Source organism: Mus caroli, chromosome 9 (genome assembly GCF_900094665.2).
Source record: "Mus caroli chromosome 9, CAROLI_EIJ_v1.1, whole genome shotgun sequence".
NCBI lineage: Eukaryota > Metazoa > Chordata > Mammalia > Rodentia > Muridae > Mus > Mus caroli.
In genome coordinates, this window is record NC_034578.1 from 100467830 (window position 1) to 100486724 (window position 18895).

An 18895-nucleotide genomic window follows, 5' to 3' on the forward strand; every position below is an offset into this window, starting at 1 on the left:
AGAGCAGCAGTGTTCACTGCTCAGCCCCCTCAGAGCAGCAGTGTTCATTGCTCAGCCCCATTAGAGCAGCAGTGTTCACTGCTCAAACCCATTAGAACAGCAGCGTTCACTGAATAGCCCCATTAGAGCAGCAGTGTTCACTGAATAGCCCCATTAGAGCAGCAGTGTTCACTCTGCTCAAACCCATTAGAGCAGCAGTGTTCACTGCACAGCCCCATTAGAGCAGCAGTGTTCACTGAATAGCCCCATTAGAGCAGCAGTGTTCACTGCTCAAACCCATTAGAGCAGCAGTGTTCACTGCACAGCCCCATTAGAGCAGCAGTGTTCACTGAATAGCCCCATTAGAGCAGCAGTGTTCACTCTGCTCAAACCCATTAGAGCAGCAGTGTTCACTCTGCTCAAACCCATTAGAGCAGCAGTGTTCACTGCTCAGCCCCATTAGAGCAGCAGTGTTCACTGCACAGCCCCATTAGAGCAGCAGCGTTCACTCTGCTCAAACCCATTAGAGCAGCAGTGTTCACTGCTCAGCCCCATTAGAGCAGCAGTGTTCACTGCACAGCCCCCATTAGAGCAGCAGTGTTCACTCTGCTCAAACCCATTAGAGCAGCAGTGTTCACTGCACAGCCCCATTAGAGCAGCAGCGTTCACTGCTCAAATCCATTAGAACAGCAGTGTTCACTGAATAGCCCCATTAGAGCAGCAGTGTTCACTGCATTCAGGATACAATCCACTGAGCTGCAGGTATAGATGATTTAGCAATAAAAAAAGACTGTAGTATGTATCACAGTGGATGTAGATAAATGGTCTAAGGAATAAGAAAAATAGGATGACAAAATGGTTCTTTTGGACAGTAAACCGGGAGGCCTGAGTTAGAGAGCAGCTCATCTGAAAATCTATTGGAAACATTCTGTGAAGAAGGAGACTAGTGTAGACAGAGGACCTGAGGCCAGTGTGGATGGCTTTCAAACCAGCAAGGGCAAGGGCGGCCAGGCTGAGACTTGTGCACATGGTTGGATGTAAGCAGCAAGGTGATTTGCTCTTACGTGGATAATTAGTTTAGATATAATCTCATCTCCCTTAAGCAGTGGGAATTAGATGGTGTTGATTCAGTAGGGAATAAAGTATGCTTTGATTTTTCTATTTTTCTGTGTGTGTGTAATTTGGTTTGGGGCTCTGCACTCAGGTCATTTGTGCTGTTTCATGCATCACAATGTGCTGCTTTTCCCTCTAGAAACCTGACTCTAGATTGGAATTTTACCGAGATCTTGGACTGCCACCAAAACAGATACATAAAATCTTTCATGTGACAGATAACGCTGTAATTAAGCCAGGTAATCTGAGGTCGGGAGAGGAGGGAGGTAAAAATACCAAATATGTGGTTTGTTTAATGTCAGCCCTTTCAGTAAAGCTAAACAAAACACAAAGTCCCAAGCATGTATTTTTAAATATAAAACCTATCTGATTTAATCACTGGGAACAAACAGTCTTTGTTTCTGGTAGGGGGAAGCTGTAGGAACCTCTTTGTTTTCCCTGAGAGGGAGGAACTCTGGTGCAAATGTGGGGAGTGACACGTTTATAAAGAGCCTCTCCAAGTAGGCGCCCTAGCTTCAAAGTGTGTTCATGGTTGCAGGCTAGGGCTCTGCTAGGAACAGCTATACTCCCTGAAGAGAGAAATGCAGCCTCAAAAAGAGCCTCAGACGTAGCCCTGGGAGAGTTAGTTATCTCCCGTGCATGGAATGTCAGCTTAAGGACTTGGCATGTGATTATACTGATTCCTGTGGATGTTCGGCCTTCAGGAGAGCTCCATGGTATTTAAACTTACATTGCAGCAAAAAGATAGTGAAATTTTTTAAGTTTAAATTTCTTAACTTGAAGGCAAAGTAATTTTGAATTATAAAATTAGTATAAGTCTTGTATCATTTATTGGTCTGATTTATAACAGTATTCCACTTTAAATATAAAGGAATTGTTCTGAAATACTTTGTTCTGAAGAAAAGTTAAGTATCCACTTTGATATTGGCAGATGTAATTTGTCCAGGCCCTCTGTTCATGTTTAGGATCGTTGTAAAAGTCAAGTTCATGTTAATTTTTGCTGGAGTTCTAACCATATTAAATTACATTTCTGAGTCAGTGATGGTCACATTGCAGTTTGAGTTGTTCAGCCTTACAAAAATGAGGTCTCTATAATCCCTTAATTTTTCTTTTTTTTTTAAATTAATATTGTTGATGGATAAATCATTTGTATTTATTTTATAGAGTATAATGTGATATTTTGGCATACATAGGATGAAGTCCCTATTTAAATCCCCTTTACAAACCTGGATTAATCTTACCTTAACGAAAATGCTCTCAGCTAGGCATGGTGGAGCACGCCTTAAATCCCAGCACTTGGGAGACAGAGGCAGAGGCAGGCGGATTTCTGAGTTTGAGGCCAGCCTGGTCTACAAAGTGAGTTCCAGGACAGCCAGGGCTACACAGAGAAACCCTGTCTCAAAAAACCAAAAAANNAAAAAAAAAAAAAAAAAAGAAAAAGAAAAGAAAGAAAGAAAGAAAATGCTCTCTTAAACTCCACTGAACCCCTCTCTTTGTACTAATTAAACAAAGTAGGACCTGCTTTCCAGTTCATTCTCAGCTACATTGGTCCCTCTTTTTAATCTTTTTTTTTAATCTTTAGTTTGTTTGTTTGGTTTTTTAAAGGGCTCTTAATTGGTGATAGAGTGCTGACTCTTACCCAAGATAACAAATTTTTGAGGTCAGGGCTGAGCCTTACAAGTGTTGAGTATCTATAAGGACAGGTTTTGTCTAACCCAAAGACCGAGAGAGACTTTATCAGTATTGTGCCTAGAGCAGAAGTAATCTGACATGAGCAGGTGCCATATGAATATATACACCACAATCCATACCCAGCAGAGGAGAGACTGAGTCAGGTTGGCACAGTTCCTCATCCACTGGATGATGAAAGACTGCATCAAACCCTGCCTGGTCCCCTCATGTAAGTGGACACTATATTTTAATTCAGCATACCTCTTCACTGAAACAACCAGGAATCATTAAACGTTGCTTGCCAGCAAGGGGACAGTAACTGCCACGAACTCACTCATTTAGAGCAGCTCCACCTCGGCTCCATGAAGGTGCTGGCCTGCAGGAGTAGTCTGGAGGCTCACTGGAGCACCAGGAGCCTTGCACAGGGCGGGGACCCCTTGTTCCTCAGCTTTCTCATCATTAAGTAGGCCCTGTTTGCAGATGGCTTTAGGGTTTGGGTGTCTTTGATGCTCCTAATTGCTGAAGATCTGTGAGCATTTGAAAGCACTGCTGAGAGCTATCTGGGCCAAGTATCTGTGGATGGAGTCCTTTCTGTTGCTGACAGATAACATTGATTTCTTGTGTTCTTTCTCATACAGGGACCCCTCTTTATGCAGCTCACTTTCGCCCTGGACAGTATGTGGATGTCACAGCCAAAACGTAGGTCCTCAGTGGTTCTCCTTTGCTTTGCTTTTCTCCACAGGGTAAAGGACAGAGCGGGTGAAAGTACAGTCTCGAGAGTCAGCTCATGAAGACAGACTGCTCACATACGTCTGTCTATAAAGTCACTGACTACTGGTTTCATATAAAAGTGTACATTAGATGAACTGAGATGTATGCTTCCAGAATTGGGGCTCAGAGGAAGATCACATGACTTGAGTACTTTCCCAGTTAGGTCTGCTTTAAAGACCAAGATTTGATTGTGAAACACAGCTAAGCAGGGGTGGTGGGCGACCCGAGTGACTACTGGAGTTTGGTTCCAGGTTCTTTCTAGTCACCGGGAGTTGTAAGATTTTATACTATTTGTAAAAGTGGTTGTTGTGTTTAAGTGTCTCTTAGTGTAACTGTAAAACATGTTTGCAGTTGTTTTATCAGAAACTAAAGGAGATCCCACACCTCAGGTCCCCTTAGGAGCATGATTCAGGACTCTTAGTGTGAGGTAGTGAGTCTCTGCGGGGAAGGGAAGCCCTCGTGTATCCCAGGGCCTAATGTAGAGATGACCTTTTAACTGCCATGACAGAATGCTGACCGTGGTTCATTTAGTCTGGACTAGAATTCTGGGGATTTTAACCACTTCTGCCCCGAGATGTAGCAGTGTCTCTGTGACTCCATGGGCTCTTCGGATCTTAGAGAAGTTACTGCTCTGTAATGTGGAGTACCCAAGTCCATGTAGATGCTTGCAAACTGGATTCTGCTGGCAGATGGAACTCACACAACCTAGAACAGCCAGAATTAAAGCCCCGGTTGCTATGTGTTGTTCTCTCACCATGGATCCTGACTTCAGTCTTCTGTGTTTGTTTTCTCAGTCACATGACAATGCCTACAAAGATAGCAGCACCAAGAGCCTTCAACAAATAAAGGTGTCTGTGGACTCTGGGACAGGGCAGTTTGTTTGCATTTATTTTGTGATGGTGACCAAACAGCAGTTTTCATCCCAAGAACCTGATGAGTGTGGCCTCAGGTTCCTTACAAAGAACCCGATGGCAGTTGAGTTTCCGCACCATGACCACCTCATGTCAGACACAGGCCACTGCCAAAGCTGCTAGCTGCCTTTCTTTGTCCAGCTCTAGAAGTGAAGTGGGATAGCCTGGCGGTCAGAAGAGCTTTTAGGAGATTCTCAACCTGTCCCTTTTGTTCTCCCCAGTAAAGTCTCCTTCTTGTCTCTTAGAGACTGTTCTTCAGCTTTCCTGAGCTTTGTTAGTTAGCAAGTGAAGACTCTGGGTTACAGACCAGATTATTTTACTTTTAAATTTATTAATTATTACCAGTCCTAAGATGCCATGCATTAATCCTGTGAGTTTATATACACTGCTGTGTGAACCCCATTCCATACCTTGCAGGACATACAGGCTGCTCTGAGAAGGCATGGAGTCAGATGCCTTGGTCGGCAGGTGACTTGGGGCCAGGCTTGTGACTGGTTTAGTATAGAGCTTAGTTTTTCCAAGCCTGTGCTCAGTGGATGCTTTCAGCTCAAATACCGATGCTGAGCTGTGGAGTGTCTTTGGCTTTTCCCCCTTCTGGTAATTCCAGTCTTCTTGGATAGAGAGGAAAGGTGGGGGTGGGCTTTATTTGATTGGGTTTTGTTTCATTTTGTTTTTGTAAGGTTCTATTTCTAGAAAACAATGATTTGAAGTTATGTGGCAGCCTCCAGGATAAATGGCAAATGATGACTAGGGGGACGAGTTCCTTAGGATTGAAGCAGTGATGGCCTGCTGGGAAGAAAGCAGACCACACTGAGGAGGTTCTTGCCGCTGCATGGCTGCAGCACAGCATTCGGTTAACTTCGGTATGAGAGGTGGGTTGCCCTGTGGAAGCTCACTGTACGCTGGTCTGTGTCTTTGTGTAGACTGACTTCCCCGACACCGGCTTGAGTTGGATTTCACATAATTTTATGTTGAGTATTTGCAGGGACCATGCCACTGTGTTAGCATGTTGCCGCTGTCCCCCTAGGGTTTACATGCCTGTAGGCTGATTGTTGGGCGCATGTACTTCAGTTTGAACTCCGGAGTGCAGTGTTGGCTCCTTAGCTGTGCAGCTTTTCCCTGTGCTGTCTTCCTGGGCTATGGCATGTCTGGACAGCCCACATGTATTTGCTTGTTTTTCATTTTCCCTTTAAGTTCTTTAGTGCATGTCCCTCAATGCTCCTCATTTGGAAGGCACTTCCTGTTTTGAATTTAAGCTCTTTGGAGCCTATGAGAGAATTGTTTTCCCCATTAACTATGAATGGAGATACCACCTTTCAGGTATAGGTTCTGTGTCCCTTCATTTTCTTTCTCCTGTGACTGATGTGGGGACAGACTTTTCTACTTTGTCCTCCATTTTTAATCCTTTAAAAATTCAATTTACTCTATTCGGAGCAGTAAATTATGTAGTGAAACAAGGAGTGGTTAGATTATAAAGAGATAATATTTCAAAAAATAATACTTAAAGTGAATGGTTGTTTCTAGATGAAAGCTAATTTGAGAGGAAGTGTTTTAGAGTCTTAGAGTTGGATCTTGGTTTATTGTTTAAACATAGTGGCTGTGATTGCTTTCCTAAATTAAGTCTACCAAGCAACCAAACCCCAGGTCAACAAGACTGGAGATTACTAAGTAACCGGTAACCTAGAGTCACAGCTGAAAGCCATGCTCAGACGGCTCTGTGACCGAGGCAGTTCCTTAGTTCTTAATACTTCATCTTTAGCAGAAGGGCTTCCAGCACTTGGCTTGAGGCTGGCACTGAGGACCTACCTGCTCAGGACCGTTGTCTGCCATTACCATGTTCTCAGCTGCCTTCTGTTTAGAGTTTAAAAGGAAAGTCCTACCCTCAGTAAGACATACTGTGAAAGAGGAGTAGAAGGCATGACCTCATTAAGAGTTCTTATACATCAAACATCTTTTGACTCAATAGCTCTAAGACAGACATAGTCAACATGCAAATGAACGTACATTTTTAAAATTTGTTTATTTTAATGATTTGTTATTTTGGTATTTTGCCTGCATGTATGTCTGTGAGGGTAGCAAATCATTTGGAGCTGGGTTACAGGCAGGCGTGAGCTACCATGACAGTGCTGGGAATTGAACCCAGGTTTTTGGGAAGAGCAGCTGGTGCTCTTACCACCAAGCTATCTCTCCAGCCCCAAAAGATGACTTCTGGGTTTCTCTGTGTAGTTCTGGCTCTCCTGGAACTCACTTTGTTAACAGGGCTGGCCTTGAGCTCACAAATTCATCTATTTCTGTCTTCCAAGTGCTGGGATTAAAGGACTAAAGACATGCACCACCACTGCCCAGCCTGAATGCACATTTCTATACCCCAGTAAAAGGACTCACAAAAGCAGGTGCTCAGAGCATGCTAACATGCCAGTCTGTGGCTTAAACAGTAGTAAGAGAAGCAGAAGCAGATGCTCAGAGGGCCTGTACATGAGGCATTAGGGAGGAAGGGTGTCTCAAAGATTAAGGAAATGACAAAGTGAACGTTGGTGGCAGAGAGGAAGGGAGACTCCAGAGAGGGACAGAGGACAGCCATGTTTTCACAGGAGGGCATGGGCCTCTGAACACTGGCTGCATATTGATACTAAAGAGTCATTTACTTTTTAAAGACTATGGTAACCATATTGTGGTTTGTAGTTTAAAAGTGTCCTTAGCTTTCCATACTGCTATATTCATGATGGAGATGGTTTTTCAGTACCCTATTGGAGCTGCAGAGCAAGAGAAACAAGATGAGACAGGGCAGGCCTGGAGTTGGTGGTCAGTGGTGGATGCTTGGGCTTCCTTATAGTCTGTTCTTCAGTATGTGCAATGATTTCATAATAAAAATTATTTTACTAAAATCCATTTGCATTTTTGGATTAGATTAATCTCAGAAAAGTTCCCAGAGACTAATTGAAGAAGAAAATAGATTGTAAAGGTTTATGGTTAGTTTGATGAGAAAAGAGAAGGAAGAACAGGAGAGATATCACTGAAGCCAGTGGAAAGGACAGGACTTGGGGGCGGGATTATAGAGGTGTCCTAAGAGAACTGGGCAGAGATGGTTCTGAGCAGAGCAGCTTTCTCATCTCTCCTCACCTCAGACATGCTTGTCCCTGCCATACTGTGTAAAGAAGTATCTGATAATTTGATTTAAAACCATGTATGTTGTCGATATTTGTGCTGTCGTCATGATATGACAAGGAGATGAAAATCTAGTGGCCTCTAGAGATGAATGGGATGAGTTGGGAAATAGTAAGTTATGCATTACAGTTACTGATCGAGCCTTTAGAGCAGTGGCTCTCACCCCCTAATTCTGGGGTCCTTTAATGCAGTGCCTCATGGTGTGGTGACCCCCCCTCCCCCCCCCCATAAACCTATTTCCTCTCTGTTTCATAACTGTAATTTTGCTACTGGTATGAATCGTAATGTAAATGTTTGATGTGCAGGATATCTGATATGTGACCCCTGTGGAAGGTTTGTATGACCCCTGGGGTCAGGACTCACAGGGTGAAAACCACTGCTCTGAACCTTTCTTCCCCTTTTCCTTTTTCCCCACAGCATGACAGTGGCAGTGATGGGTGTTAGGCTCACTTCTTTAGGCTGGGCCGTGGGCTAAATGATCTCTGCCCTGTATGCAGCCCATAAGAGAACACGGGCCAAGGAACAGCGGCAGGTTTTCTAAGTTAGTGAGACCTTTAAACAGTCCAAGCATCTAAATAAATTCATTTGTGTTGTCCTCATTTTCAGATAAGCCTTACTAACGTTGGAATGTCTAAAGTTGCATTCTCCCTGGCTTGAATTTTCACTTGATTTCTTTCTGCAGCCATTAGTTAAGCTACACTGGGTAGCTAGGAAGAGTGGTGCACACCTGCAAAGTCAGTCCTGTGGGAGACAGGAGGATTGCATGAGTTCTAAGCCGGCCTGTGAGACAGTACACTGTAGGCCAGCCAGGGCAATTGCCTGTCTCAGACAAACAAGCAGGCAAGCAAAGCCCCACAGTGGGGGAGGGGGAGGAGCTGGGCATCTGCCTTGGTGTACTTTTCTGTAACTTACACTTTTAAGGGCTAAGCTAAGTGAAGATGAGTTCATCCCTCGCTCCACTCCTGGTTCACCTTTGTTCTGAGTTGGTTAGCAGCTGGAGAAGTGAGACGCTGGCTACCTGTGCCTCCGCGAGCAACAGGTGCACCCTGGCCTCCGCATCCCGAATTAAGCCCATAATTGTCGTGTCTCTTGTGTTTTCGCCTTTTGTTTAGAAGTTATTTACTGAAGAGGTTCCCGATGTACACAGTGGGGCTCATGAAGTGTTCCAGACCCAGACTGAAAAACAATCTGCAATTAGCTGACACATAATTAGCACTTTCAGGGTACCGCTTTCATCTTGTAATCATTTACTCTGAAATGAGCTCAATTATCGTCTGTAATTTACCTGCTTGCGGTTTTTCTGGTGCATGCTCTCACGCTGACTTTTTAAGGCAGATAATCAGTTTGAGAACTCAGAAGGCGGCCAGTGTGCAAAGGTGGTCCTTTTAAAGCTTGTTTCTTCAAGATGGCACTGTTGGTCCCACCCTTCTGCTCTTAGGTGCTACTTGCTAAATGATGGAAGACTTCCAAATTACTCTTCACTTATTTCTCTTTATTTTTAAATTGCTAAGCTTTTTACATTACTTTGCAAGTATGCACTGAACTTCATTGTTAAGTGTAAATATTAATAATTTCTGAAGCATAGTTTCAGTATTTGATTCTTATAGCTTCTCTTCGGTGTTCAGCTCTCTATAGGATTTGCAGTAATTTTTCCATTGAATATATGTTCCTATTGTGATAGGAATGCTCTTTTTTCCCTTAGTTATTGAGGAGTGAGAAAGTATACGCCTGAGGGGGTCTGTGTATAACTTAGAGTTGTTTTTATGTTAAGTCCTTGATTTATCTAAAACTGTTATCCAAGTCCATCCTGTCTGAGAATTCTTTCTTAATAAGCACATAGCAAGGTTCTGGGGGAGCAGCATGGTTTTCATGCTGTGCTCTAATTGATCTGAACAGTGCGCATCTAATCATAACTACACTGCATTACGTTAAATTATATTGCTATTGTCTAGTGAAAGGTGAAGAAAAGCTGCACTTTAAGAGCACATAGATGATGCCTGTAGTAGATCTACAAGTCCCCTGCTCCTGCACAGGATCATTTGGAGGGATGCACTTGACATTCAGAGATAGCCTTTAGTAATGTTTAAACTTGATGGTGTTAGCTTGTTTCTCAAGCTAACAGACTCTGCAATAAAGTATATTCATCTAAAAAATAATATTTAAGTTGTTAAGAGACTGCCTTTTTCTACTTTTGCTTTTCCACTAGCTTCCTATTCACCACAGGTCAGGATCCATCTGGTGCCATCTAAAGCTACTTGCCCAGCATCTAGAGGTTTATTTATTCAGTGTTCTGATTTGTGTACTAGCTGTTGCTTTCTGACTCGTTGTCCTCACACAGTTGCAACCTCAGTGTCTGTGGTTAGAAATTGAGCACACTTGCCTAACTGCATCTGGCTGAGGGTCTCTCCCAGGCCATAGTCACATTGGGTCCTGACTAGAGAAAAGTTGCCTCCAAGCTTACTAGCATAGTTGTTGACAGCAGCAGGGCCCTGCTGTTGCCTGGAACAAATCTTGTTACTTTGTGATCCATAGGAGTGCTCATATACTGAAAACTGCGCTTGTAGTGCCTAGGAAAAGAGAGAGAGAGTACCAGAGAAGGGCCTCTTATAAGCAAGGCTCACATGGACATCTCATCTCAGCATATTGTAGTCATTGAACCCAGTCAGTCCCAGGCTCCTGGGAAGAGGGTTAAGCCCAGCATCAGCCCTGGGGAGGGAGTCTCTAGGCTCCGTCCTGCTGACTGCTGCTGGCCATGCTTGTTATGAGATGAAGCTTCCAGAGCTTTGCTAGCATCCCGAGATTATGAGGGTGAACTTCATAGGTAAATTCCCCACACCTAGCTTGCTGTTGTCTTACAGTCTTGACATAACATTTTATACAGAGCTAGGTTCCAGCGGGAGGTGCAAACCAAGACAGACAAAGAAATGTTCATTTGCAGTTTGGCTGGTATGGCCTTTTCTGGTTATTTAGATAAGAAGTAATGTTAGAACTCCAAAGTGCTGTCAAAAAGTATCAGATATATTTTATACTCCATTCATTATGTAAATTCTAACTTTTCTCCCCAGTATTGGTAAAGGTTTTCAGGGCGTCATGAAAAGATGGGGATTTAAAGGCCAACCTGCTTCTCACGGTCAAACAAAGACTCACAGGAGACCTGGCGCTATCTCAACTGGGGTGAGTATAAATAGTGGAGCTCACTGAAGGAGGTAGGACTTGGGCTGGGGCTCGTTCTATAGCCCAGGTTAGCCAAGATCTTGCAGGACTCTGCTTGCCTCAGCCTTGGAGGTCCTGGTAGCTGTCAGTCTTCCGTGGGCCTGGCCTCACCCATTTTTCTAGTGCATGAGTACATGTGGGCAGCACTCTCTGTTCCTGTCTTCCCCGGTGTCCCATCTAAATTATTACAGCAACTGAAGGTGGCTGCCACCTCACATACTAGTTTTGCTCTGAAGGAAGCAGTTGTTTCAGATTGTCAAGGATAGCGTATAGGAAGGGGAGTCATTGACAGAAACAGAAGTAAGCAGTACTGCAGTAAGAATGCCTCTGCTGGTGGCTGAGGTCACACACTCCGTTCTTCTCACAATAAAGCACATCACAGCTTCTGTCCCTAACCTACCAGATTGTGTTCCAAGTTGCTGAATTTTTGTCACACTGTCTCCTGAGAACTAAAGAGAGGTCTGTTCACAAGGCGGCCAGGAAATAGGGTCAAAATCCATGATGGGTGCCCGGAAGCATGCTGCCCTGATGAAGGGGAAACTGCAGGCGTTTCCTTCCACACCACAGAGCTTCTTCTGGCTTTGCCCTAAGTGTGTTCTCCCCAGGGCAAGGCACGAGGTGCTCCTGCCTTGTTACTTGTAATAGCAAACATGGATGCCCACAGGGGTTTGGGTAGGTTAAACTGGTATCTCTTTAAAAAAAGCATTTTCTTAGAAGAAAAATGGGTGAGACCTTTAGGAAACAGTGGTGACTTGCAGCAGACTCAGTGTGTGTGTGTGTGTGTGTGTGTTTGGTTCGTCCTCACTAGTAGAAGGGCTGGGAAGATGCAGTGAGACTGCCTACCTCCAGGTGATGGTGGGCAGGCTCAGTGGAAGATGCTCTTTGTATGCTGTAGTGTTTACCCCTGGAGCCTTGCTAATGGTTTACAATTTCAAAATCAAAACCTTTTGTTCACGTTTGAGGGGAGTAAATGCAACATGAGATATAATTAGGAAATGAGCTTGAGTGTTTCAGCTGACTTGACTCGCAGCCACACTGAAGAGGAGGGAAGAGTAACTAAGTCAGGTATTTTAACATAGCTGCCTGGTTACCTACCGTGAGTGTAAGGGTAAACATGTGCTCTTTGGGCTGGGGCAGATGAGGGATTGCTGAGCAGCAGTGAGAATTCAGCACCCGAGTAATAATGTGAATGTCCAGCAAGTGCCCATGCTCCAGCCCCAAGGGATGTTACAGCACATGTGTAGAGGCACGACACAGTACACACATGCACAGATACAGAAGGAAGGAAAATCATACACAGCAAACACATACAAATGTTACATTTAGATTTGCTTTTTGCACTGATGGCAGCAATTCATAAATAATTTTCTGTGAATTGTAGGATTGAGCAGGAAAAATAGGTATATTGGTGATGGAAGCCAAGAATCATGTTCCTCCGTTAGAGAAGAATGTTATGGTGTGGAAGGGGGAGGGGGGGTTAGAGTGAACCTCGAATCCTGTGTCATCAGTCTGCCCCAGCCTTGTGTGTGTGTATTCATGAGTGTCTGTCTGTCCGTTTTTTTACTTTGCCTGCTGCAGTGACCTACAGAAGTGCTCCAGTGCAGTGGGTATGCCTAGAGTGCAGGGTGTGGTCTAAGCATCCTGCCCCACAGACAGGAAGCCCTGCAGTGGTTGGGTTATTTAAAACTCCAGCACTGGAAGGACACAGTGAACCCAAGATGCCCTAGACAGGAAAACCAGGAAGTGCTTAGACATGGGAAGGAGACACAGACGCCTGCTTAAGGAGCTTCCCATTTAGCAGAGCTGAGACAATTGTGGCTTACAGCTGAAAATTCATGGAGTACAGAAGCTGAGGCAAGAGGATCAAGAGTTCAAGGCCAGCCTGAGCTATGTAGCCTTCTCTCAGGAACAAGCAGTAACTGCTTACCCCCCAAAGAGAAGGGGTTCCTGCTGATATAAGTGAATTGCATCCATGAGTATGAGTATAAAAAAGAGAACAAAATGGGACATCCTTCCTGCCAGCTGGCTAATTCCTGTAGTCAGAGCAAGGGCATCCTGCTGCCTGGTGACTGTTGCAGATGATGAGTTCCGCCAGCATTGTCAGTGGATACAGATCAAATGGTGGATGCTTGAGAGAAGCTGGACTTACATCCACTTTCAAGTCAGATTGCAGATTAACCATCAAGAGAGAGTACTAGCAGTAGAGAGAACCATTGTGCCTTATACATCCTTGGAATCAAAGTTACTGTAAATGTGAACTTTGTCTTTTGTTATTCAGGATATTGCCAGAGTCTGGCCTGGAACTAAAATGCCCGGGCGAATGGGAAACCAAAACAGGACGGTGTATGGACTGAAAGTAAGTCTGTAAAGTGCTAATGTAAGTTTACATGCAAAGGCCAGAGTGTGCACTGTGTGTGTGTGTGTATGTGTGTGTGTGTGTGTGTGTGTGTGTGTGTGTGTGTGTGTCCTGAACAAGGGTGCTTTGTAACTGTTAAAGGTGTAGGGTGTGGGGTTAAGTTGTAGATGTGGAATTAGAGTCATTCAAAAGAATGGAATGAGTTGTACTGTACTGGGCTTCTATATGCTTATACTTCCATTAAAACAACAGACATGCATATATTTATATGTCTATAGCTCAAAGCATAGAAAGAACAAAATAAGCTGCCATAGCAACAACACCCGGAATTTTTATTCACACATAAAATGTATAGATTCTGAATATTTTTTTTTTATAATTATATCAGGGTTCTGGCAGGGGGAACACTATTTGGCTGAGTGGGTGGATGTGTGACTGAGTGGACAGTCTGATGGATCCATGAAAGGATGGTTCTGGGGTTCCCTTCTGGTTGTTATATGGATGCTGAGAAACCCACTGTGGGCTGCCTCCAGGCTGGGGCCTTGACTCACTCCAAAGCCTCAGCCAGCAAGCCCAGTGATGGGAGTTCTCAGGCTGGAGCAGAAGTCCGAAGACTAAAGCCCAAGCACAGATGGACCCTGCGTCCTAGGTGCAGAGAGACAGGAGTTGAGGGGCTGGGACAGATTTCCAGGACAGAGGGGAGATACTTCTCTCAGCCGCTTTTGTTTACTCTGGGCCCCTGATGGGATGCGAGTCACCTACTAAAAGTCCACACTGAGACTCCTTCACAGGCATACCAGCTCAGTCTCCTCAACCCAGTCAGTCAACCCTGAAGTCAGTTACCAGATAAATAGGCATCTCTTTCCCACCATTTCTATTTTACTTCAGTAAAGTCTGTCTACTTGTCACGGTGTTCGGTGTGGCATTTATTTTCTTACTGTCTTTTTAATTTTATTTTATTTTATTTTATTTCAATTTTGACTATTACTTTCCAGTTGTGTGTTTGTTTTGCTTCTTGTTGAGATGTTTTAAAAGGCAGTCTGCTTAGCCTGCTTGATTTAGAGATTAGATTCAATGAGTTAGGAATTCCCAGTGGCTAGTGTAGAACAGTAATAGTAGCCTCACTAGAACTGACCGCACCTCTTTCTCAGTCAGCAGACTCCATGGAGCTGAGGGAGTCACCAGCCGCCACACTCAGGAAGTGAGAGGCAGGAATGAAAGTGAGGTGCAGGTCCTCACAAGTCACTAACACAGGGCTGAAAGCTTTCAGCCTCTGCTTGGCCTTCATGCTGGGGTGGTCAACTGGAGAGCGCTTCTATCTCACTGTCTCCTCGTTCCTGGTGCCTTCATTTCTCATAGGTGGTTCGCTTCTTGTTACAGGTGTGGAGAGTGAACACCAAGCACAACATAATCTATGTCAATGGCTCTGTGCCTGGACATAAAAATTGCTTAGTAAAGGTATGTACGGCTGTCTGCTAAAGGTGCGTACAATTCTCCTCCTCGTTGTTTTGGGTTCTGTCCATGAATTCTCTCTGCTCTCTCTGCTCTGTAGCTTCTGAAGAAGCGTCTCTGCTGCCACGTGTGCCCTACCCCGGCTTTCTTTGTAGTAGCATCTCAGTAAAAACAAAAGACACACTGGAAATAATGCGCTGCACACTGGAGCCATGAGTCTGTGGGAATGAAGGCTTCAGGGAGGGGAGCCATTGCCCAGTGTCCTTCCTCTGTCTTTCCAGAAATTTGAGGAAAGAACAAGAAGTGCTGAAGTGGAGGCTGGGGTCTCACTGAAACATCACTCAGTCATACCTGCCTCCCCAAACATCTGCTGTCCTTGTCAGAACTAAAGAGAAAGGGAAAAGGGAAATAAGACTAATGTGTAGACCAAATAAACTGAGGTAAAGCTGGGTGCTTCCGAGGATCTGCTGTGTGAGTGGGCTCATAGCTGAGGTGAGCCCATCGCTAATGCCCCAGCAGAAACAATTAGAGATCACAGTGTGAACTGTATACTTACTGCATTAGATATGTTCATTTATACTGGGAACAGGATCAGAGCTTTGAGACAGGAAACCCTCAGGTATGGTGAATACATAAAAGTGTAAGCATGATGAGAAGTCACTACTTGCATCCTATGTGACAATGTTTATCAGATTAGCACACAGTTTTCTTTTAGGGTGTTTTCCTAGTTAAAGCTGAGCCTAAGGTTAGGCATTGAAGAAAACGGACTGTGATGGTTCCCTGGGCAGCGTCCTGGCCACTTCCCGATCAATTGTAATGAGGGGCATTAAAATAGAACTCTTTTTATATACTTAGTTGTTCCTAACAGCTGCTGACTAATTTTGAGTAAATTATTTATTTCTCATTGTTAAAATGAACCAGCCCTATTTTATTGTTTATATAAGTATATTTTTCTCTCTGAATGAGTCTACAGAAGCTTTGAGGATCCCAGTACTATTATCCAAAACTAAAGTAGAGCATCTTGGATCTTATCAGCACCTCTGCTAAGGGACACCTGCTGTGAATCCAGACATAATCTGAAAGTTCTCAGGCCATAACATGTTCTCAGAGCTTCTGTAAACACTTGTGGGTTTCTTTCTCTTGGTTTTGCTGAATGTCACTCTGTCTTTAACTTCTCAGTTAGAATGCTCCTTGCCAGCATTATCAGCTACTTTCTTTAATAAAATCGATATTTCCCTTTTTGTGTTGATAGACTTAAAACTAACAGAAATAGAGTAAATTCCATGTTTTTAAGCTTCAACCTCCAAAATTTTATTCTAAGTATAGAAAACAGAGTAACAAATCAGGCAAACAGAGCACACAGCAGACTGGACAGTTGTTAGGTATTTAGTATTTAGTATCAGACCTTTATATTTGAAAAATAAATATGCATATAAAAGATACTTGAGATGTACTTTTAAAATATCCATCCTATTGGACAGTTAAATACAGACTTACAGGTCACAGTAAAGTACACAGTGGTCTTCAGTGGCTTTATTCTCAGGGGCTAGCTGATTCAACTGAGGAAAAACAATTAACCAGAATTCCTAGAATACAAAGGAATACAGCAGAAGAGCTGTTCTCGCCTCTGTGTGGAGTGGCTGCATTCATGCTCAGACGTGTAGAGTGGAGACTCTTTGTCGGTGGTCCCTTTACAGACCAAAATTGGTAGCACATATGAGTGAGAGTTTTTTCCTTATTCTCTCAGATCAAAGACTCTACGCTGCCTGCATACAAGGACTCCTGTAAGAACCTGCCTTTCCCCACCTACTTTCCCGATGGAGACGAAGAAGAACTTCCAGAAGATTTGTTCGACGAGAGCGTGTGGCAGCCCAGTGAGCCTTCCATCACCTTTGCCTGATGCCCTGGTGTGCAGGACTCTGTGCTCGTGCACTCTGATGAACCTGATCAGGAATGGGAATCGTGTTCCCTCTGCTTAGTCATGAGAGCATGCTCTTGTTTTTATCAAAGGACACAAATAAGTCACTTAGCCCTCACTTCAGCCTGGTTAGCAAGGTTACTGCATTAAACAAATAGTCACATAGACTGAGTTTGTTAAAATTAACAATTTGTGAAGAACAAGATGCCTGTCATTTGTAGGTGTCATTCTTTAGACATATTTCCCAGTCTAGTTTTGTTTTTATAAACGTTTATTAAAGATTTATCTCTCTTAATGTGTGGTTGTGAAACAGAACCTGAAGGAACTACATTGCTGCCTGTTGGATAAAAGAAACCATTTCTTAAAAAATATAACATTGTTTTAGAGTTTAGAAATTTAATGGGAGGAGGACTTTTTTTTAAATCTAAATTATAGAAACCTACGTGTTAAAATGAGGACTGGGTGGATACAGAGCCCCAGCATAGCCTGCTTCTGTGGAGCAGCCACTGCTGGGCTCTACTGCTGAGCATGGGGGGACATATGGGCAATTCACTTCTCAGAACTTGGCTCCTGACTTGAGCGTGAACCTGACATGCCATTTCTGTTTTCTCTTGAAATCAGGGATCATATTTGTAACCAGACTGCATTCCAATTAGCCATTTGTACCAACACTGGTGCAGGTTATTAACTGTAAAATGGGGCTAGTACTGAGCCTTGAGTAATTGTGTAAGCCTCGGAAAGGCCAGCTAGTAGCCAGCATGGTACACACCTATCCCAGCCCTAGAGAAGCTGAGGAAGGTAGTGGATTTAAATTCAAGGCCAGCTGGAGCTATACAACCAGACTGTCTAATAATAAAACATAAGGGGAACCAACTGGTCAAGGGTACTAGCTTAGTTAGACTAACTATGAGCCGTCACCTTTTAGATTGACAGAACCTCTATCCTCCCTGTTAGGGCAGCCATCAGGGGCTCCATACTCCTTTGTCATCATGACTACCTGTTCTCTGTAGATGACGTCTCCCTCTTGAGAGACTGCCTGACTAGCCACAGATTAGTTGCTTCTGCTTTGGGGAATTTCCATTAATTTTCCATCTGCTGTAAGGCCTCTTCCATGACCAATAAATGACAGTGGTCACTCACTGTGGGCTGCCCCAGACAGCTGGCACGTGCCACTCACATTCTCTCTCCACAGCTGCCTAGGATTCCCTGAAGGGAGAAGACTCATGCCTTGCTGTCTTAGCTGAGTCCTAGCCTTCGCCTTCCACTTTTCTGCTTCTAAATATGGTTAAAAGTCCATGCCACATATTTCTGGTTCTTTGTAGATTAATGAGGTAGTCAGTTCAAGTTAGATGGGCCAGTTTAATCATAATGAGTCCATACCACCATAAAAGGTAAGAAATGAACTCACCTGGCCACAGTGCCCTGGTGTGGGACGGCCACGATTGCTCATCTTGGCATCTGAAGAAGAGAATGAAATTGACAGTTGTGGTCTTGATTTCTCTAGCTAAAACAGACTTCATGTGGTCCTGAGGTATGTTTCATTTTCAGCATTTAGACAGTTTGTTGTTTTAAGGAGAAAGAGGATCCATCAGTTGTGCCATGACTATAACATATCCATCAGTTCTGCAGTGGCAGTGACTTTGCTTTGTCTGCAAAAGAGTCAACTAAAGACTGCGTCATAATCCTGGTAGGAACGTGTAGTGGCTGTGTCAGAGATGAATAGTAATAAATGGCTTTTGCAAGTGTCCAACATAAACTGCCTCATCAAAGATGGTGTCCTGTTTACATGATGAAGCTAAGATGACATCAGGAGTTCTAGTTGACTGTTCATCTCTTCTGCCAGCTGCAGGAGCATTGAATCTGATGTGTTCCCAGACTGGCATGCTCACCCCTCAGGAAGTGTGACAAGGTAGTAACAGCAACCAGGCTGCTGCTAAAATACCTTCATCTCCACCATCAGGCTTAGGACAAAGGTGAGGATACCAACAGAGAAAATGGATGTTTAGAAAATCAAACCAAGGCTAAAGAAGTGGTCAAAGAAAAGATTCTATTCCAGAAAAGGAAAAGAGGTGTTGTATAAAAACTTAAAACTTGCCACATGTAAGGGGAGTTGGGGGGGGGGGGGCAGCATCTCCCTGCTTGTGTGGTTCATTTCACTAACCAGCTAACTATGGAGTGAGGGTACCTCAGATGCTTGGCCATCGCACAGTTGACTTAATGGCCCCAAACCCCCTTTAGATACCTTTGTCCCCGAGAAGGAAGGTCCAGGTTCTGTGGTTCACAATGAAAACCAGAAAGCTCAAGAAAGGACACTGGGCACTGCTTACAGAGGCAAGCAAGCCTCAT

General features: G+C 43.9%; 1 protein-coding gene across 1 annotated transcript in view; it reads left to right on the forward strand.

The window, feature by feature from the left end:
- The window catches only part of Mrpl3 (mitochondrial ribosomal protein L3), a 26116-nt gene extending 7815 nt beyond the window's left edge, over positions 1 to 18301 (forward strand). Inside the window, exons 5-10 of the mRNA XM_021171912.2 lie at positions 1232 to 1331; positions 3402 to 3462; positions 10676 to 10784; positions 13102 to 13179; positions 14560 to 14637; positions 16379 to 18301. Of these exons, the coding sequence (XP_021027571.1) occupies positions 1232 to 1331; positions 3402 to 3462; positions 10676 to 10784; positions 13102 to 13179; positions 14560 to 14637; positions 16379 to 16531 (579 nt within the window). The 3' untranslated portion in view covers positions 16532 to 18301. The remainder of the gene's footprint in view (positions 1 to 1231; positions 1332 to 3401; positions 3463 to 10675; positions 10785 to 13101; positions 13180 to 14559; positions 14638 to 16378) is intronic.
- The last annotated feature ends 594 nt before the right edge of the window (positions 18302 to 18895 follow it).